The 21,206-nt window shown below is 38.9% G+C and overlaps 3 protein-coding genes across 19 annotated transcripts in view; 2 read left to right on the forward strand and 1 right to left on the reverse strand.

The window, feature by feature from the left end:
• CEP295 (centrosomal protein 295kDa) overlaps positions 1-3,307 on the forward strand; it is a 49,490-nt gene extending 46,183 nt beyond the window's left edge. For 2 of the 6 annotated variants that reach the window (XM_010855173.1, XM_010855175.1), the window contains exons 25-28: positions 2,311-2,404; positions 2,506-2,670; positions 2,761-2,860; positions 3,001-3,153. In XM_010855173.1, the coding sequence (XP_010853475.1) occupies positions 2,311-2,404; positions 2,506-2,670; positions 2,761-2,860; positions 3,001-3,142 (501 nt within the window). In that variant the 3' untranslated portion in view covers positions 3,143-3,153. Of the gene's footprint in view, positions 1-2,310; positions 2,405-2,505; positions 2,671-2,760; positions 2,861-3,000; positions 3,154-3,192 lie in introns of those variants that run through there. The other 4 variants (XM_010855174.1, XR_826632.1, XR_826633.1 and 1 more) reach the window with 4 other exon arrangements.
• On the reverse strand, positions 3,175-14,288 carry TAF1D (TATA box binding protein (TBP)-associated factor, RNA polymerase I, D, 41kDa). 10 transcript variants are annotated; one of them, XR_826628.1, is made up of 14 exons: positions 14,173-14,288; positions 12,539-12,691; positions 11,534-11,918; positions 10,391-10,566; positions 9,087-9,144; positions 8,526-8,737; positions 7,719-7,775; positions 6,009-6,060; positions 5,778-5,799; positions 5,043-5,076; positions 4,387-4,434; positions 4,029-4,091; positions 3,612-3,648; positions 3,175-3,376 (listed from the first exon to the last, which is right to left on the reverse strand). XR_826628.1 is itself a non-coding variant. In XM_010855172.1 (6 exons), the coding sequence occupies exons 2-6, from the start codon at positions 12,595-12,597 to the stop codon at positions 8,591-8,593; spliced, it is 825 nt and encodes a 274-aa protein (XP_010853474.1). In that variant the 5' UTR covers positions 12,598-12,691; positions 14,173-14,287; the 3' UTR covers positions 8,330-8,590. The 10 variants fall into 10 exon arrangements, 1 of the variants encoding a protein (XP_010853474.1); XR_826629.1 differs by having other exon boundaries at positions 5,767-5,799; XR_826630.1 differs by lacking the exon at positions 6,009-6,060.
• Positions 14,289-14,337: 49 nt separating this feature from the next.
• Positions 14,338-21,206, forward strand: part of LOC104999610 (chromosome unknown open reading frame, human C11orf54) — a 23,369-nt gene continuing 16,500 nt past the window's right edge. For 2 of the 3 annotated variants that reach the window (XM_010855170.1, XM_010855168.1), the window contains exon 1: positions 14,413-14,508. The gene's annotated coding sequence lies outside the window, so the exon portion shown is untranslated. Of the gene's footprint in view, positions 14,509-21,206 lie in introns of all 3 variants that reach the window. The other variant, XM_010855169.1, reaches the window with a different exon arrangement.

The raw sequence follows: 21,206 nt of genomic DNA on the forward strand, positions 1-21,206 counted from the left end.
GAGTGATGTTGAGCATCTTTTCATGTGTTTGTTAGCCATCTGTATGTCTTCTTTGGAGAAATGTCTATTTAGTTCTTTGGCCCACTTTTTGATTGGGCCGTTTATTTTTCTGGAGTTGAGCTGTAGGAGTTGCTTGTATATTTTTGAGATTAGTTGTTTGTCAGTTGCTTCATTTGCTATTATTTTCTCCCATTCTGAAGGCTGTCTTTTCACCTTGCTAATAGTTTCCTTTGATGTGCAGAAGCTTTTAAGGTTAATTAGGTCCCATTTGTTTATTTTTGATTTTATTTCCAATATTCTGGGAGGTGGGTCATAGAGGATCCTGCTGTGATGTATGTCAGAGAGTGTTTTGCCTATGTTCTCCTCTAGGAGTTTTATAGTTTCTGGTCTTACGTTGAGATCTTTAATCCTGTTTCTTTGATCTGTTAGGAAGACTTTCTCTCTCCTTGCTAGTCTTTGGAACTCTGCATTCAGATGACTGTATTTTTCCTTTTCTCCTTTGCCTTTCTCTTTTCTTCTCAGCTATCTCTGTAAGGCCCCCTCAGACAGCCATTTTGCTTTTTTTGCATTTTTCTTGGGGATGGTCTTGATCACTTGATGGTCCTATAGTTTTTTAGGCACTCTATCGGATCTAATCCCTTGAATCTATTTGTCACTTCTGCTGTATAATTGTTAAGGGATTTTATTTAGTGGTTTCTGGTTATTTTTCATACTTCCTTCAATTTAAGTCTGAATTTGGCAATAAGGAGTTCACGATCTGAGCCATAGTCCGCTCCTGTCTTTGTTTTTGCTGACTGTATAGAGCTGCTCCATCTTCCGCTGCAAAGAATATAATCAGTCTGATTTTGGTATTGACCATCTGGCGATGTCCATGTGTAGAGTCATCTCCTGTGTAGAGTCAGGGTTGGAAGAGTGTGTGCTGTGTGGTGGTGGTGGTTTAGTTTCAAGAAAGTGAAGTCGCTCAGTTGTGTCTGACTCTGCGACCCCATGGACTGTAGCCTACCAGGCTCCTCCATCCATGGGCTTGTCCAGGCAAGAATACTGGAGTGGGTTGCCATTTCCTTCTCCAGGGGGTCTTTCCGACCCAGGGGTCAAACCCAGGTCTCCTGCATTGGAGGCAGACACTTTAACTTCTGAGCCACCAGAGAAGCCAGATGTTAGTTACTAAGACATGACTTAGTTACTAAGTCGTGTCCAACTCTGGCGACCCCATAGCCTGCCAGGCTCCTCTATCCATGGGATTCTCCAGGCAAGAACTGGAATGGGTTGCATTTCCTTCTCCAGGGTTTCTTCCCAACCCAGGAATTGAACCCAGGTCTCCTGCACTGCAGGAGCTATGAGGGAAGTTTCCTGTGTACTCACAAAACTTTGCCCTACTTCATTTGGTATTCCAAAATGAAACTTGCCCATTACTCCACATATCTCTTGACTTCCTACTTTTGCATTCCAGTCCCTTATGATAAAAAGGACATCTTTTTTGGGTGTTAGTTCTAGAAGGTCTTGTAAGTCATACAACTGTTCAGCTTCTTTGGCATTGCTGTTTGGGGCATAGACTTGGATTACTGTGACAGTCAATGGTTCTTTGGAAACAAGTAGAGATCACTGTCGTTTGAAACTGCACCCAAATACTGCATTTTCGACTCTTGTTGACTATGAGGGCTTCTTGTAAGCTATTTAATGGTCATCTAAGTTAAATTCATCCATTCCAGTCCATTTTAATCCATTTAGATTCCTAAAATGTTGATGTTCACTCCTGCTATCTCCTGTTTGACCACTTTCAATTTATCTTGATTCATGCACCTAACTATTCCAGGTTCCTCTGCAGTATTGTTCTTTACCGCAGTGGACCATCACCAGCCACATCCTACAACTGGGAATTGTTTTCACTTTGGCTCCATCTCTTTTGCTGACCTGAGGAGTTCCATCTTTCAGTGTTGTATTGTTTTGTATTTTCATACTGTTTATGGGGTTCTCAAAGCTTCTCCAGTGGACCAAGTTTCCTCAGAACTCTCCACCATGACCTGTCCATTGAGGTCATGTCTGAGGAAAACTGTCCAGTTTCATTGAGCTTTTCATTCTCACAAGGCTGTGGTCCATGTGAGTTAGTTAGTGGCTAAATTAAGTTTTCCTTTACATTTTTCAGTTCTTGCTTGACTCATCCTTTCAATTTTTGAAGGTCGTCTGCTGTGGTTAACTCTGAATAACTTTAGGACTGAATTTTCTAGAAAGGCAGTTCCAAAAGAACTAGGGTAAAGTCTGTAAAAGTCTTCTCTGAAGTGGTAAAGTCTTCTATGACTTTCTTGCCATTAGGTGAGTGAATTTCTGCCTCTTCTGTCAGAAACAGAAAACTCAGATTATCCAGCCATGTCAGAACATCCACTGGAAAGACCAACTGTGTGTGGAGGTATGTGCATCAGATTGGTGACCCCCACACCCATTCATGAAAACTTGAATTTGTGACTTGCTGACATATTTTAAAAAAAAACAAAAAACTTTTTTAAACAGAAACCTTTTCAAGGTGTACAGCTGCACCAGAGAGCTTACAAGAAGCATTCATAAAAAGAAAAAAGGCATTTATAGAGAGATCCTCACAGAGACAGAAAGAGATAAAGGACAAAGTTCATGCCTCTGGATATTCTCAAACCAAAACAATAACAGAGAAAACTACAGGTATCTGTTATCAAAGAGAATTATGTATTTACTTAGTGGTTTTATTCAGTGGCATTATGTATTTTACTCAGTGGCTTGTTTTCCACTCAGGTTCCTTTGTGAGTGACCTAAAGGGTATGAGTAAAGTTAGGGTGTCGCTTCCTGAAGATAAAAAGACTGCACAACCCCATACGCACGAAAGGGCAGTAGGGTATGTATATGGATTTACATATATCTGATAGACAAAGGAATGGCAACCCACTCCATGTCCCTTGTTCATAGGGTTGCATAGTCAGTGACTATACATGTATCTGAAGTGTCTGTCTTTAATTCCATACAAATTTCTTATAGATTATACCTTCAATTAGCTGAAATGAGAAAGCAGAAGGAAGACAAAGCAAAGCAAGATGCACATGCCCAAAACAGAGCAAGGACAAAAGAATTTCATAAGGTAAGCAGCATCCCATACATACCCCCAACTTTTCATGTCTAAGGCACATCGGAGCCTGATACTAATAATAACTGATACTGTTTCCTCCACAGAAAACATTAGAGAAGCTTCGAGCCAGAAATATATGCTGACTTTCTGCACAAAAGGTTTCTTTTTATTCATTAACATAGGCAAAGTTATTTAAGTCAATAAATTTTTAAGGATTTTTCACACGTCCTGATTCTTTCCACTGCCAATCACCATAGCTCCTCCAGGGTTGTCATCTTCAAGGTAGCCCTGAAGGAGAGTAGATACTGGTTAAATTTTGAAGACTGTATTTACACTCTCCCACATCACCTGTCATGGATATGAGTGGCTTGTATCTCCATCAGGAAAACATAGCACTATCGAGTGACTATTATATCCAATGGAGAATTCAGTCTTTGGTCACAGCGTTAAGGGCTCCAGGATTTGGTCCCATCAGCCCTCTTTGAAATGACCTACAAAAATTATTTCTCTAATGTGTACATACCTTTCAAAAAGTTCTGCTCAATCCACAGCTGTGATGCCTGTATAACAGAAATATTAAAGGTTTCATTTTCAGAGATGGTCCTGTAAAGTTCTGAAGCCAACTACCCCAGTAATAAACTAGAAAACAAGTCCAGCAATCTAGGCATAGACTCTTCAATACTAGGCATAGACTAGCAATGTCTGCGTATTATAAAAGCTAATTAGAAAAATGGCTGTGTTCTATTTATACTAGAACAGTGCTGACTTTCACAAGTAGTTAATTAAGGCTAATAAAATGTTCCCAACAGGCTGTATGCTAACAAAGTAGCAGGAAGAAAAACCTAGTTGGGATTTTGTTTTACGGTCATGTCCACAGCAAATTAGAAACTGCATTCTAAAAGCCTTGGTAATGACCATCAAAATCTGACATAATAATTACCTGCCACGTTGTTTTAGTTGGGCCTCTTAGATCTTCAGTGGAGTTCACTTCAAAGTTTGCCACCTACAGAAAAGGATTTGAACAATAACTGGGACTGATTCGGTTCCATTTTCATTCATACCTAAACTTTGTTGCAAAATATAAATGTCCTCAGGCAACTTTAATCTTAGAGCTTTCATGTTTTAAAATATAGTTTAATGTGGATGTTCAGAAAGGCTATTTTCACTCAGCCCATTCAGAGCAGTTGAACAGTTTGCCCATCATCATAACATCCCTGAAAAAACAGTGGAACACGTAATGGGCTGTTTAACGTCTAGTTTTTTGCATTAAATACAAGGGGGAAAAAAATGAAAATCACCTGTAATCTTCAAAGACCCAATTTCCTCAAGCAGTTTACTGTAGGATCCTAGAAGTTAAATATAGCAAGTACAATTGTGTTTATTCCTTCATCTTTCCTAATATTGAAAAGCCATATTATATCCAATTTTTACTCATGAGCCTAGTCAAAAAAAAAAATGTTACAGGTCTCATTGTCACCACTGCAATAAAAGTACAGTGATGGAAGCAAAACCTGTGTTCTCAATGTAGCCACATTAACAGTTTTATGGACACCATGAACAAATGCCCATTTTCAGTAGAATGAGGCTTTGTAAATAAGTTTCCCAAGCTTAAGACAATGTGCAAAAAGCTTCTTCTGCACTTGTACAACTCCAGTACTCTTGCCTGGAAAATCCCATGGACAGAGAAGGCTGGCAGGCTACAGTCCATGGGGTCGCTAAGAGTTGGACACAACTGAGCACGCTTTTCATTTTCATGCACTGAAGAAGGAAATGGCAACCCACTCCAGTGTTGTTGCCTAGGGGAGCCTGGTGGGCTGCCATCTATGGGGTCGCACAGAGTCAGACATGACTGAAGTGACTTAGCAGCAGCACCTGTATAGAAGTTCTGCTTTGCTAAGCATGCTATCAGCAAAGGAAAGCTGCTAAAAGCAACAGAAAGTGAAAAGCAAAATACCTGTTTAGGGTCAGGAGATGGGATCTGTCTAGTTCTTAATGACAACCGTAGGAAAAAAAAGTATTAGTTACTTTTGAAGATTCTGTCAAACTGACCAGTATAAGAAACTAAAAGGATACTTGTATCAGTAGAAATACCAGGTCTAACATGCACAAAGCAAAAAAACCAACGATGCCAGATACTGAATTTATATCGCACTGTCTTTTGAACAGCCAGCAGGAACAAACTGCTGAATGCAGATACCATGCAGTGCAATTATGATTGAACTGGAACCACTCCAACCTCATTCTGTAATGATACTATCTGAGAAATTTACTTTCACACACACCTCTATTTTTTTAACATGTGAAATAATTTTTTCTTGTCATTCCAGCAAGCAACCAACTACATTAACTCTTAAATTATAAACTTAACTCGTTACCTTTTTACCCTCTTTATACCTATAAAACTTACGTAGGAAACTATCCAATCACACTTGCTATTTACATACTAGTTTAATAAAGTATACAAGGGACCAGGGCATTTCATGCCCTACATATGCTGTGTCTTCCTTTTTTTCCAATGAGTACAAGTATTACAGCAAATTTTTGGCCAAAATCTTGATAATTCTGTTTTACACCTAAATAACTAGCAGTCACAACAGTAATGGAATACCATACTCAAAATTTCATTGTTTTCAGAACTTCTGAATCCTGTTTGAATAGAAATTAAATATTCTACTTACCAAAAACTTACCAAGTTCAAATCATATTAATTCCTGTGGATACCAAATGATAGATTATGGGTTACTTACTCATGATTAAAAAACTTAAATATATGCTTATTTAAATATTTTGTTATACTCAGCTCTATCAGAATTAAGTTTTAGTTCATATCTGTATCATTCAGCAGTTGAACATTAAATTCATCATCTGAACTGGAATGGTAACCCCTCCCCCCAAATTATAGTCACTAACTAAAACTCACCTAAGTTATCCCACCCTAAAACTTGACACAGATCATTGGGATATGCCAATACCTAAGATTAAAAAAAAAACTGTTAGGTTTTTCATAGTTTAATTGGCAGCTTTGTCTTGTAGTTTTTTCCCACAGATCTAACAGGTAGTTCTATGAGTAAAGGAAACTACATAGTTACTCTATGAGGCGTTTCCAACGACGTAGGTTTATAGAAAAAGCCCCATCGGGATAGACCTCAATGCTTAATCATTGTTTAATTAATTTTAAATTAAGTAATTTAAAGAAATCATACAATGAATTAATCACGACATGTATTTTAAAATCAATCCTTAGGAAAGATAGTATAAAGTACCAAGTAGCTATTACAGCTGAACCAAAAAATTACATATGTAAATTTAAGCTTTATTATTAACAACTTCATTACCAGATTACTGCAAAACTATTTAAATGAATTTTTGCCTTTAAATTGAGAACTAAAATGTAAAATATTTTCTCATTGATAACAATTATGAAAATACAGAAAAATGTTAATATGCCTGATGTTCTGACCATTTGGGGATCCCTGAGGACAAATTTGGCATTTGTATATCATTCAGATTTATGAAATTATGTGTCCTGTGTAGTCATTTCTAACATTACACTATATAATCTTCTACTTCATTTTAGTATATGCATCAAAATATTGTGGGACTTCCCTGGTGGTTTACTGGTTAAGACTTAGCACTTCCACTGCAGGGGGTGTGGGTTCTATGCTCATCACTATAGAGAAATGCAAATCAAAACTATAATCAAGTACCATCTCACATTGGTGAGAATGGCCATCGTAAAGTCTACAAATAATAAATGCCAGACAGGGTGTTGGAGAAAAAAAAAGGAACCTTCTCCTACATTGTTGGTGGGAATGTAGATTGGTACTGCCACTACAGAAAACACGAGAGCTACCATATGATGAGCAATCCCACGCAAAGAAAAACATGGTTGGAAAGGATACGTGTACCTGTGTTCACTACAGCACTGTTCCAAGATATGGAACGAACATAAATGTCCACTGAGAGATAAACTGATAAAGATGTGTGGGAGGGGTGTGTATTTTACTCAGCCATTAATATGAAAATGATGCCATTTGCAGCAACATGGATCTAGCGATATAGAAAGCAAACTAAGTCAGAAATAGGTATCACTTACATGTGGAATCTAAACTACCACCCAAATGAACAGATCTATGAAACAAACAGATATGGACTTGTGGTTGGACAAGAGGTGGGGGTGTGGGGGAGCCACAGACTGGGAACTTGGGATTAGCAGATACAAATTCATAAGATAAACAAGGGCTTACTATATAGCACAGGGAATTAATATGCTGTGATAGATCATAAGAGAAAAATTATATAACTGAGTCACTTTGCTGTACAGCAGAAATTAGCATTGTAAATCAACTATGCTTCAATTTTTTAAATGTACAGGGGGTATTAGAAGATTAAAAATTCATATGCTTGAAGAGGGAATATCCAAGATTCTGATAGCTTATAGTTCTGGGACCCCTTCCTGCAAGCAAATCCTGGCACAATGTCACTATAAAACATGCCAATCCTGAGATGCATTTTCTGAAATTACATGATGAATAGAAATTTAAAGTTGGCAAAAATGGCTTTCAAAAATTAAACCTCTGGAGAAGTTCTGACAATGTATCATATTTACACAAATCTGAACAAAACTTACCTAAAGCATTAGACATATCTTTGCAAAATCCAGATACTGTATTCCGAAGATAAAAGCCTAAAAAAAGAAGCCCATCTTTGTTTGTTTTATGTCAACATTAAAACTGAGTACTAGGATCAATATAGCTGGTAATTTAGAAGCTTATTTAATAGCTTTACAGCCCTGGAAGCAATCTTTATGCTCATCAATACACATCCATTTTATGGATCATGTTCCTTCTTATCTGTATCAAAACTCATACTGAACAATGAGTTGTGGGTTGCAAAAGAGGATTTACTTTCGCACTTGTCTGTAAGTCTTTGTCTACAAATTAAACAAAAACAAACACAAGTGCTACTGTAAAATGCATTATGTATGTGGTGATGAAAAGGATATTTGAAATACAGGTAATTAGGAAGGGAAAATTAAGTTATTACAGTACTCAGCATTTCACACTAAACTTATCTAAAGAAAACAAAAACAGGAAATTGTAGATACCCTACCTAAGGAGGGTAGGTGGAAAAAAAATCATTGTTTATGCAAACTTTTCAAGATTACAATCTGTTATTTGATTCAGTGTTAAAATGGTACCTTTAAGTTCTCTTACCTAGAAATAAACCATCATAGGCAAAAACAGTAGGACTTTTGTTTATTATTTGTCAAGTCAATCTCTGCAGTAACAGCCTCAATTTTCTACATAATTTTTCTTATAATAACTACTTCAGGAGTTTCACAAATCTGTTTAAGTATTCTTTATTTTCTTACAGGGTTTTTTTCTAAGGCTGGCATATATATATATACACTTATCTTTGCTTTTATTCTGTTTACCTTGTCTGGTATTTATAATCTTATCTCTCTTCAGGCCATGTTGTCCTCTATAATCTTATCTCTCTTCAGGCCATTTTGTCCTCTATCCAGTGTTTAGATTTTGATATTCTCTTTTTAAGCAAAGCAGTTTCTTCAGTATATTCTTCTTGATCCAAATGTACATTCTGCTTCTTCTTTGGAAATTCAGAACTTATTATGAAATAACTGTTCTCCTGCATAAGAAGTATTGGTAAAGACATATAACCAATTTCACTGCACTAGTAATTACATACAACTAGGTTACTTAAAATAACTTGAAAATTATTTGGATTTTTTCTTTCTTATTTGATATCCTAGTAACAATAAAACACATGAAGACTTACAATACTCTTGACACTTATTGACACAGTACTGCTAATTGATGTTCTCAATTATCTATAAAATTCTCATTTTTATCCTCACATTTCTTGCACCAAGGGCTTTGAGGCTTTCTAAAATTAGACAGTTAACACTACAGGATGAAAATCTCCCTTTGTCAACTCCTGCCCTCCCAAAACAAAGTGGAATAAAAATGTCACTTACCACCAACTTAATATCACATTCATCATGTTCAAGGTTTGCTGCAATCTCCTCCTCTGCTCTGCAATATTAAAAACATTATCACTCAGATGACAATAAATTCATAGCATACTGTTATGACATACAACTGAACCCGCAATACCAGTTGATTATCACTATTAAATTTAAGTATGAATACTTATTAAGTAACATTTAATCCTTAAAGAATTAATGAATTTCTCCCGAGAAACCTGTATGCAGGTCAAGAAGCAACAGTTAGAACTGGACATGGAACAAGACTGGTTCCAAATTGGGAAAGGAGTGTGTCAAGGCTGTATACTGTCACCCTGCTTATTTAACTTATATGCAGACTACATCATGAGAAATGCCAGGCTGGAAGAAGCATAAGCTAGAATCAAGATTGCCAGGAGAAATATCAATAACCTCAGATACGCAGATGACACCACCATTATGGCAGAGAGTGAAGAAGAACTAAAGAGCCTCTTGAAAGTAAAGAGAGTAGAAAAGAGTTGGCTTAAAACTCAACATTCAGAAAACGAAGATCATGGCATCTGGTCCCATCACTTCATGGCAAACAGATGAGGAAACATGGAAACAGTGACAGACTATTCTCTTGGGCTCCAAAATACTGCAGATGGTGACTGCAGTCAGGAAATTAATAGATGCTTGCTCCTTGGAAGAAAAGCCATGACCAACCTAGAGAGCATATTGAAAAGCAGACATTACTTTGTTGATAAAGGTCAGTCTAGTCAAAGCTATGGTTGTTCCAATAGTCATGTATGGATGTGAGTGTTGGACCATAAAGAAAGCTGCACACTGAAGAAATGATGCTTTTGAACTGTTGTGTTAGAGAAGACTCTTAAGAGTCCCTTAGACTGCAAGGAGATCCAACCAGTGAATCCTGAAAGAAACCAGTCCTAAATATTCCTTGGAAGGACCGATACTCAAGCTGAAATTCCAATACTTTGGCCACCTGATGTAAAGAACCAACTCCTTGGACAAGACCCTGATGCTGAGAAAGACTAAAGGCAGGATAAGGGGACAACAGAGGATGAGATGGTTGGATGGCATCACCAACTGGATGGACAGTTTGAGCAAGCTCTGGGAGCTGGTGATGGACAGGGAAGCCTGGCATGCTGCAGTCCATGGAATCCCAAAGAGTCAGCCATGACTGAGCGACTGAACTGAACATTTAATATGAATTTTAAACTATTAAATCAAAATCTAAACAAACTGATAGTATAATATGGAGCAACATAAAAATTTAAAAGCACAACGTTTAAAATTGTTCCAATGTCTGAACTTACGCTGACTCTTCAATAGGAGAGAGAGATCCGTCATCATCCAAGTATCTGTATCTTCGACTATCGAGGTCGTCTTTTTCTAAATCTTCAGCAACATTCATCTGTTTCAAGGATTCCTTGAGGTAGTATTCATACTTCAGTTTTTCAAGGTAGTTAAAAAATCCTCTTGCCACTGCTTGCTATATACCAGAACATCCTGTTGTCAGTCACAGACTTGGAAAAAAAAATTTTTCTGCCACAGCTTAGCAGATAGATGCTTATGTTCTATAACAAGGAAGCTCTAACTCTGCCATATGGCGATCACCCCTATCAAACACTGCTTATAAAAAGAATTCACTGTTCTACCGAGCGAGTTACCAAAGTTGGTATACCAAGAAAAACAAGCACAAATCTTCTATATCTATCTTATTTTTTAATGCAAATTGAAAGATCTTTTTTAGTCACTTTAAACATAAAAGGTTAATAATTACTAATCCTTTCCAATAAATCAGATTTTAGAACAAGTGACATCAAATTATGCTGCTGCTGCTAAGTTGCTACAGTCATCAGACTCTGTGCGACCCCACAGTCAGCAGCCCACCAGGCACCCCCGTCCCTGGGATTCTTCAGGCAAAAACACTGGAGTGGGTTGCCATTTCCTTCTCCAATGTATGAAAGTGAAAGGTGAAAGTGAAGTCGCTCAATTGTGTCTGACAAATTATGTAGTCACTTAAAATTCAAATATTTGAGTCTATTGCTATGAACTGGCTAACCTGTCAGGTGATTCTTTCAGAAATGAAATCTACTAAAGCCACTGAACACGAAAGTCAGGTGTGGGTTTGACTTAGGTTATAGTAAAACAACGAAGCATTATTTGAGTTTTAGGAATGATGTTTAAAACCTGTTTGGTAAGAGCAAGGTATAAAAACATCCTTGGAGCACTTTACATGCAGATATATCCACCCAAACCAGTGAAGATTACCTCCAGAAGCCCAAGTCAACTTTGAACTGAAGGATGGAGGTGGCATTTAAGTGGCAGTATAGTCAGGATAAAGAAGTATTATCAAAGTTACAAATTGCATGCTCCAGGTGTTAACTAAATTCTGAAAGTGACCAACAGTTCATTTCACACATTTAAGCTGTGTATGAGCATATATAATGACTCACCTCAAAGGTTAAAATTTTTCTCCAAGGTAATGGTTTTCTTCCATTTTCTGATTCTAAAAATGGGAAACCAGGTCTTTTGTCTTTAAATTGTTTCTCAGTAATTTGTGAGTATCTAGTGGTTCTCCTTCCTTTTGGTCTTCCCACTGATCTTCCCGTTGGCTTGTATTTCTTCTTTTTACGTTTACGTTTCTTATTTTTGAATCTTTCAAAAATAGCCTTTAAAGTCAGTGGTCTTGGCTCTATAGATGAGTCACTAGATGACTCTGTTGCTTGAGTATTTTTGGGTATGTGAACGAATTTTCTAATAGTGTTTCTTTGCCTCCGTTTAGGTGGGACAGGAACACACTGAGTTTTAAATAAGCTGCTACCAGAGGAAGAGTTGTCACTAGAAAACAGGGAAAGATTAATCACACCCTCTCAAATTACTGAATATTTATTACCAATAATACACGTTTTTAAAATCAAAGCAGGAAAACACGCTTAGAATAATTTCTTAAAAGATGGGCTCAGTACTAACAAACTGCTAAAGTGGGCCATAATGCCACTGCCATGGTGATCTTCCTTTATGTAAGTTCCATAAAGGTATTCTGTCCACTGCTAGATCCTAAACGAAATAGGACAAAGCCTCCTCTAAATAAAACAAGAGTATCTTAGTAGAGAGGTATCTGATGTGAATATACTAGAAATGCTTGTGATTTCCCAGTGAGATCAAGGATTTAGACTAGACACATTTCATCGTAATACATAAGCCAGCATCCTTGCTAATGTGAAATAATGAGAACAAGTTGATTTTAAAGCAAGACTAATACCTGTCTTCTTAGTTCAAAAACTTCAAAGGCCTGTCCAAACCAAGTTTTCCTTTTCTGTTTCAATTCTTGAAAATTACATTTACCACCACTCATTACTGACAATGATTTATGCCCTCCCAGTAATTCAAATACAGTAAATATTAGCATCCAGTCTCTTATCCAGGAAAAATCTTTTTTTTTTTAAAAAGGCACTTACCTTTGATTCTCAGTTTCCACAGCTGAATCACATGCTGTTGTATAGTTAAGAGAATCCATTCTTGATCCAAGTCCCTCTCAAATTATCTTTTGCTTTGAACAGATTTCTGACCATATAAAATATGGTAAATTTTAGTGTAGTGGTGTAGTTTCCCTGAACAAAGTAATGCCAACAGTTAGTAATCAGAGTAATGCAAATTTTGATGTAGCTGTGAGTTATGTAAATAATATGTAAATTAAGGCCATATCACTTACAAAGCCTTTAATATTTTCTGGTAGTAACTGTAAATTCAGATCAATTCTAAAATCTAGAGATTTGATTCACGGGTTCTGTTTCAGTTTTGCCTCCTTCATCTGTCCAATGGAATAAGATTCCGGAAGAATAGGTAATTTCCAACAGTATCAAGGAACTTTCCCAAAATGTAATTTTAACCCTTAGCCATAGTAATGTGCAATGAAGAGTATCAGTGTTCAACAGCATAAGTTAACTACTATGTGTGGCCCAGTATAGCAAGGAAAAAAATCCAAACTCCTGGTCTGGGATTTACTATTGGGGTATTAAAAATTCTGAACTCTCCAAGTTCTCAATAAAAGGCTTGCAGACAATGCCCTTTGTCTTTTTTTCACTTCCTTGGATACAGTATTTAGGGCAAAATTATTTCTTTTAAATTTATTTTAATTGGAGGCTAATTACAATATTGTATTGGTTTTGCCATACATCGACATGAATCCGCCACAGGTGTACACGTGTTCCCCATCCTGAACCCCCCTCCCACCTCATACCATCCCTCAGAGTCTTCTCAACCTCCCTTATAGAGGATACCATCATTCTCCCACTGTTCTTAGTTTTTAGCATTTTAAGAGCGATATATTTCAAATACAGGAAAACAATAGGTCACAGAGATCTCAAGCTTTGCAAAATCTAAGTCATGAAGTGAAGTCGCTCAGTCGTGTCTGACTCTTTGCCACCCCATGGACTGCAGCCTCCCAGGCTCCTCCGTCCATAGGATTTTCCAGGCAAGAATACTGGAGTGGGTTGCCATTTCCTTCTCCAGGAGATCTTCCCAACCCAGGGATTGAACCCGGGTCTCCGGCTTTATAGGCAGATACTTAAGTGGAGCCAATGGCAGCGATGGTGTACCTGAGCGCACTATCAAAATTAAAGTTAACACAATCTTTGGGGAAATCTGGAAAGCAATCCTTTGGAAGTGCTGCTTTCTAGTCGGTAACTGTGCTGACCAAACCACGCGGCCGCGAACAACTTCCCCTCAGCGCCTTGCGCGATCCTGGGGCAAGCGTCTCCAGGAGGCGCCCACTTCGGGCGAGAATGCGTCAGCAACGGCTACCTCGCACTCAACCGCCATTTAGAGAATAAGCATTGTTTATGCTCCATTTTAACATCCAATTCACGGGCCACGCTCGGGCCACGGTAGCAGCGCAGCCCTAGGCCTGCAGTCCACAACCACCGCGGGCCCTCCGCCATTAGGGCCCAACTCACGCGGCTGGACCCCACCCCGCCCCGCCCCTTCCCGCGGGCCCGGGAAAAGCCACAAGAGCGACCCCTCCGCCGCCCGCAAGGCCCAGACGCCAGTGTCCTCTTTCCGACCCCTCCAGAGACGGATGGTGCATACCAACCTGCGCTGGCTCGTGGTACGGGCCTCTGCTGCGAACAGCAACCTACCGACCATAGCACTCCGAAAGGCACACTGTAGGCAACCTCCGCCGTCGCGCGGGAGGAAAGGCTGGGCGCGCCGCGCGCCCAAGTTAATAGTGGGGCGGAAGTCTCGCGATAACAACTAGACTCCGGGATGAACGGGAGAGCTGGGAGGTGGCACGACGCGGGCGCCATGTTTATCCCCGCGTTGGGAGGGCCGATTCCAGTGGGCGGAGCCTTGGACGCCCTAATCCTGAAGAGGCGGAGTTGAATGAGGTAAGAGCAGGCGTCTGATGTAGGCTTCTCTAACAGACTAGGTAAGTGGAATAGCCTAGGACGTTTAGGCCAACGTTTCGGGAATAAATTGTGGGGTCAGGCGGGTGGAATGCACCTGAACTGCAAGGAAACAGGCACTCCGCCTGACTTGCTCCCAGTGGCCTCACCTCTGCTGAGGTTTCCTATAACTGTCCAGAGTCACTGCGGGTCTTGTGGGGGATGTGCGAGTGTGTGTCTCTGGCCAGGTGTGTTTTGTCGTGTTGTGTCCGCTTTTGCCTTCAGAAATCGCTTCTCCGTTAAATTGTGAGAGGATCGTACCTTGACCGTGACTCAAAATGTGTAACCTTTGTACTGGAAGCCTCTGTTACGCAAGCACTCCCAGCTCCCTGCTCCACCTTCGAACTCGTGTTGTTACCTACAGGAGTTGCTTAACAGATCACAGCAGACACCCGCGACGGATTTTTGTTGTTCGTTTTCTCAGTTCCCTAAATGGTTCAGTTCAGTCGCTCAGTCGTGTCCGACTCTTTGTGACCCCATGAACCGCAGCAGGCCAGGCCTCCCTGTCCATCACCAACTCCTGGAGTTCACCCAAACCTATGTCCATCGAGTTGGTGATGCCATCTGACCATCTCATCCTCTGTCGTCCTCTTCTCCTGCCTTCAATCTTTCCCAGCATCAGGGTCTTTTCAAATGAGTCAGCTCTTCGCATCAGGTGGCCAAAGTATGGGAGTTTCAGCTTCAGCATCAGTCCTTCCAATGAACACCCAGGACTGATCTCCTTTAGTATGGGCTGGTTGGATCTCCTTGCAGTCCAGGGGACTCTCAAGAGTCTTCTCCAACACCACAGTTCAAAAGCATCAATTCTTCAGCACTCAGCTTTCTTTATAGTCCAACTCTCACATCCGTACATGACCACTGGAAAAACCATAGCCTTCACTAGACGGACCTTTGTTGGCAAAGTAATGTCTCTGCTTTTGAATATGCTCTCTAGGTTGGTCATAACTTTCCTTCCAAGGAGTAAGCGTCTTTTAATTTCATGGCTGCAATCACCATCTGCAGAGATTTTGGAGCCCAGAAAAACAAAGTCAGCCACTGTTTCCACTGTTTCCTGAATGGTTACTGTGTTAAAAAGCTAAAAGTTTAAACTAGTTTAGTTTTGATGTTTTTTGTTTTTCCCAAAGTACTTACAAAAAGGAATGAGCTGAAAAAAAAAATTAAAAAAAAAAAAAAGGAATGATTTGGCTTGATCTCTAGTCCAACTCTTTGCGAACCCACGGACTGTAGCCCATCAGGCTCCTCTGTCCATGGGATTTTCCAGGCAAGAAAACTGGAGTGGGTTGCCATTTCCTCCTCCAGGGTATCTTCCTGACCCAGGAATCAAATCCTCAGCTTCTTGTATCATATAATAAAACCAGGAAAGCAGTTTAGTCTTATTTTGTGGATAGTATCATGTTAGGATTGAATTGATCTGAAAGGTAATCTAGCCTCTTTACTCAATTTTGCTCTAAATGTTGAACAATTCCAGGCACAGATAGTCAACTCTTGTAGGGTTTGTGAAGCACAGTAAGTTCCAGAACAGGGATTGCATGCCTTATCCCCTGCCATATTTCCAGAGTGCACTTGCCTCTGTAATTTGTGAAGCTCAGTACAAAATGAAAATGCAGTGTCCCTTGTTCAAAATTCAATGGGAAAGTGCCATTAAAGCTACTAAGATATAAGCTGTCTCATTTCTTCCGTAGTATCTCTTTCAACTTGTCATGATGTTTTAACTAATAGCATTAATTTGCTATTATTATCAAGGGCATTATTAATCATGCTATTTTATTGATTATTAATCACTATATTATTAATAATAGCATTAATTTGCTCTTTATTGTCAAGAGAAATTAAAAGGTTAATTCATTAGCACGAGATTTACCACTCTATATTGTGTAATACCAGTTTTAAATACAAACATAAGATTTAGCTTATATGCAGAATCACTGAAATTAGGCTTATGTATTTTGTTCTCACTCTAACACTGAACAAAACTAACACCCCTGTCTTTATTTCACTTCTTGATTTACTTCTTGATGCGTGCTCATTCTACCAACTCCATGGAATCCAGGGAATTTGATTCTCAGTGAACTCTCTTGGATTGTGGGTCCAACAGCATTTTACATTCACAGGACTTAAATGATTTATGTGAATGGGAAGCAAGGATTTGTTGCCAAAATCTTGACTCTCTGTGCACTGATGCCAAAGGACCTAAATGATTTATGTGAATGGGAAGCAAGAATTTGTTGCCAAAATCCTGACTCTCTGTGCATTGATGCCAACCAGAAACACGGAGACAGTTATGGCGAAGGAAATGGAGGCTTGCTTTCTTTGGCAGGCATAGAGGGAACACAGTAGGCTAGTGCCTCAAGACCTGTGATCCTCTCCCTGGGTATTAGGGAGAGGTTATGCAAGATCCCCTGGAGAAGGGAATGGCAACCCACTCCAGTATTCTTGCCTAGAGAATTCCATGGACAGAGGAGCTGAGTGGGCTACAGTCATGGGGTTGCAGTGAGTCTGATTGAGCGACTAACACACAATGTAGTCAAGTCAGGAGCATGTGACTTGTTATGTCATGGCAATAGCAGTCTTGCATTCTTCTGCAAAATTTCAAAAAGGGTGGGGTTCCTGACAAGATTAGGGTGTATGCAACTGAGACCCAACTCATCCAAATAAATATTTTAGAAAAAAATAAAAATGACAGTTGCTTTCCATTTTAGAATAAATCTTTTAATTCTGTATGGTAGCCATTTATTTTAATTATTATCACCAAGTAAACTGCTCCTGGATACAGAGAGTTAAAGTTTTGGCTATCATCTGAGATATATATATATATATATTCATATTTAATAATGCTATATTTGCTAAATAAAGTTAAATTTAAATTAAAATATTTAAATGTCACTATATCTTGTTTCCAAGTATGTATAAGTATCTTAATGTGTATGTATAAATATTCTATATTGTGAAAGGAAACAATGTTAAAAAATAAATGATGGGCAAGAAAAAAAATTTTTTTTTTGCACTTTTAAAATTTTCTTATTTATTTATTTTTTAGTTTATTTTAATTGGAAGCTAATTAATTTACAGTGTTGTGGTAGTTTTTGCCACACAGTAACATGAATCAGCCATGGGTGTACATGTGTCCCTCATCCAGAACCCCCCTCCCACTTCCCTCCCCATCCCATCCCTCAGGGTTGTCCTAGTGCACCGGCTTTGAGTGCCCTGTTTCATGCATGGAACTTGGACTGGTGATCTGTTTCACACATAATAATATACATGTTTCAATGCTATTCTCTCAAATCATCCCACCCTTGCCTTCTCCCACAGAGTCCAAAAGTCTGTTCTTTATATCTGTGTCTCTTTTGCTGTCTCACATATAGGGTTGTTGTTACCATCTTTCTAAATTCCATATATATGCATTAATATACTGTTTTGGTGTTTTTCTTTCTGACTTACTTCATATGTACCCCAATGTTCATTGCAGCACTGTTTATAATAGTTAAGACATAGAAGCAACCTAGATATCCATTGGCAGATGAATGGATAAGAAAGTTGTGGTACATATACACAATGGAATGTTACTTGGCTATTAAAAAGAACACATTTGTATCAATTCTACTGAGGTGGATGAAACTGGAGCCTATTACACAGAGAAAAATAATTTGCAAAACAAAAGAAAAACAAAAATTTTTTTTAATGTATGTAAGATGATGGGACTTCCCTGGAGGTATAGTGGTTAAGAGTCCATGCTTCCCCTGTAGGGGGTTTGGGTTCTATCCCTGGTCAGGGAACTAAGATTCTGTGGCTTGTTCATGTGTGCTAAGTCACTTAAGTCATGTCTGACTCTTTGTGACTCCATGGACTATAGCCTTGCAGGCTCCTCTGTCCATGGAATTCTCCAGGCAAGAATACTGGAGTGGGTTGCCATGCACTTCTCCAGGTGATCTTCCCAACCCAGGGATTGAACCCATGTCTCTTGTGTCTCCTGCATTTATTGACAGGCAGATTCTTTACCACTAGCACCATCTGGGAAGCCCTTGCATGAAGTGTATACAAGATTGTATGTACTTCTTTCTTTGTATGTATTTTCTGTCCATCTGAAATTATTTCAAAAGTTAAAATGGCTTATTCCTAAACAATTATAGTTTATTTCAATTTGAAAATATATTTTAGGGAATTCCCTGGAGGTCCACAGGCTTCCCAGGTGGCACTAGAGGTAAAGAATTCACCTGCCAATGCAGGAAACACCAGAGATTCAAGTTTGATCCCTGGTTCTGAAAGATTCCTCTGAAGGAGGAAATGGCAACCCACTCCAGTATTCTAGCCTGGAAAATTCCATGGACAGAAGAGCCTAGTGGGCTACAGTCCACAGGGTCACAAAAGAGTCAAACACGACTGAGCATGCACGCACCTAACCACCACCCTGGAGGTCCAGTGGTGAGGACTCCAAGCTTCACTTTCACTGCTGAGGGCTCAGGTTTGATGCCCTGGTCAGGGAACTAAGATTCTGCAAGTGGCATGTTGCTGCCAAAAAGAAAATATATTTGAAGTAATTAAAATATGATGATATAGGGTTTGGGGCCCAGTATCAAGAGTTTACATTTTATTTGGGAGACCAAATTATGCATATTAAGTAAATAAAGGGCTTCCCTGGTAACTCAGTAAAGAATCTGCCTACAGTGTGAGAGACCAGGTTCCTTCCCTGGGTCAGGAAGATCCCCTGAAGAAGGGGATCAACCCACTCCAGTATTCTTGCCTGGAGAATCCCATGGACAGAGGAACAGGGTAATAAATTTTGGTATTTGATCAAGTACTAAAGAAGTGTCAGGTCTTAAATGTATGTTTGTGAAGGATGTGTTGTTTGAAACTATTGTCAAAATTAGCAATCCAGTTTCTAAGAAAATTATGAATCTTGAAAATTAAAAAAAAATTTGGAAGAGTATTTCAAATGTTGCCAAAGGACCACCTTTTACTTAGTAAGTAATGATATGTCTGGAGAAGGAAATGGCAACCCACTCCAGTATTCTTGCCTAGAGAATCCTGTGGACAGAGGAGCCTGGTGGGCTGCTGTCCATAGGGTCTCATAGAGTCAGACACGACTGAAGCGACTTAGCATGCATGTATGCATGCGTTGTAGAAGGAAATGGCAACCCACTAAAGTATTCTTGCCTGGAGAATCCCAGGGACGGAAGAGCCTGGTGGGCTGCCATCTATGGGGTCACACAGAGTCGGACACGACTGAAGTGACTTATCAGTAATGATATGTCAGACAGTATTCAGATTAATGAGGTATTCATTAACAATTTTAATGAGAAATCCAACAGTGTTCTTAGAAACACCCTTAAGAATTTTGTCTTTATTCCTTGCTGTGATTGGCCTAGAGTGGGATTTCTCCACCCACCTAGTATTACTTTTGTTTGTTTGTGCTTTTTGGCTCACATTTTATTTAACTCTGTCTGCTTGCTCACCTCATCACCTGTACACTTGAGGTAAGATACTAATCTCTGCATAAATGTCTAATTATTGTAAAATATTTAGCATATATTTTTAAAAAATCAAATTATACTTCATTAGTTATCAGAATAATTGAACATTAAAGCTGTTTACCAAAAAAAAAAGTTTATTTGTAAATGAAATGATTCGAATGTCAAAAGCTAATCATTTGTAGAAATTGCCATTTTTCTTAGTAATTTAAATTTTCTCTTGTAAAAGTGATAGTGCAAGAAACTCATTTAATTTTTAGCCTAATTGTCAAGTACAAAATAGGAAACACAAGTAAATGATCTATTATAGAAGTACCTGAACATCCTACAACCAACTCTTATTCTACAACCACTTAAACACTTACTCATAAACCTTAGCAACTACCTACCTTTGCTTCAGCATCTATCTTCCTTGAACCAACTGTTAGAAAGATGCATGTTCAGTCCAGGTACATGACTGGAGAAAAATGAATCATGTGCCCTCTTGATTTGGTATTCCTTTTGTCTATTTAAATGTCAGCTATTTAAGGTGTTAGTATTAAAAGAGGTTACTTGGACATTTCTCATTCCAGTTATTAAATACTAAAAGCTGTGGTTGCCTTTCTGTGAGGACAGACACCTAAATGCCCTTTTGCCTTCCTTATATAACTGAACTCTTTCATTTCCAGAGCTTTAGATGTTCATGCTTGGTGCAATGTGAACTCTTGCAATCATTAATCTACACTTGCTTTATCTTGTAAATCCTCATGAATTCTCACAACTCAGGTTGGGACTTCAACCCACTGTCTTTTGAGATCACACACTCAGGACTTAATGAAGCTCAAGTCTTTAGGTCTTATCTAAAGAAAGTACTCAGTGAGAGACAAAGTGATAGGAAGTAGATTTATTTACAGAGACATTTCAAAAATACACAGAAGAACTGCACAAAAAAGATCTTCATTACCCAGATAACCACAATGATGTGATCACTCACCTAAAGCCAGACATCCTGGAATGTGAAGTCAAGTGGGCCTTAGGAAGCATCACTGCAAACAAAGCTAGTGAAGATGATGGAATTCCAGTTGAACTATTTCAAATCCTAAAAGGAGATGCTGTGAAAATGCTGCACTCAATATGCCAGCAAATTTGGAAAACTCAGCAGTGGCCACAGGACTGGAAAAGGTCAGTTTTCATTCCAATCCCAAAGAAAGGCAATGCCAAAGAATGTTCAAACTACT

The sequence above is a fragment of the Bison bison genome, unplaced genomic scaffold (genome assembly GCF_000754665.1).
Source record: "Bison bison bison isolate TAMUID 2011002044 unplaced genomic scaffold, Bison_UMD1.0 scf7180017864356, whole genome shotgun sequence".
Lineage (NCBI taxonomy): Eukaryota > Metazoa > Chordata > Mammalia > Artiodactyla > Bovidae > Bison > Bison bison.

Excerpts from the sequence above, each read along its gene's own strand:
- TAF1D (XM_010855172.1), bottom strand. The coding sequence starts at position 12,597 with ATGGATTCTCTTAACTATACAACAGCATGTGATTCAGCTGTGGAAACT. Across the intron at positions 11,919-12,538 it reads GTGGAAACTGAGAATCAAAG|TGACAACTCTTCCTCTGGTA; the intron begins GTAAGTGCCTTT and ends CCTGTTTTCTAG. Across the intron at positions 10,567-11,533 it reads GAAAAATTTTAACCTTTGAG|CAAGCAGTGGCAAGAGGATT; the intron begins GTGAGTCATTAT and ends TCTGGTATATAG.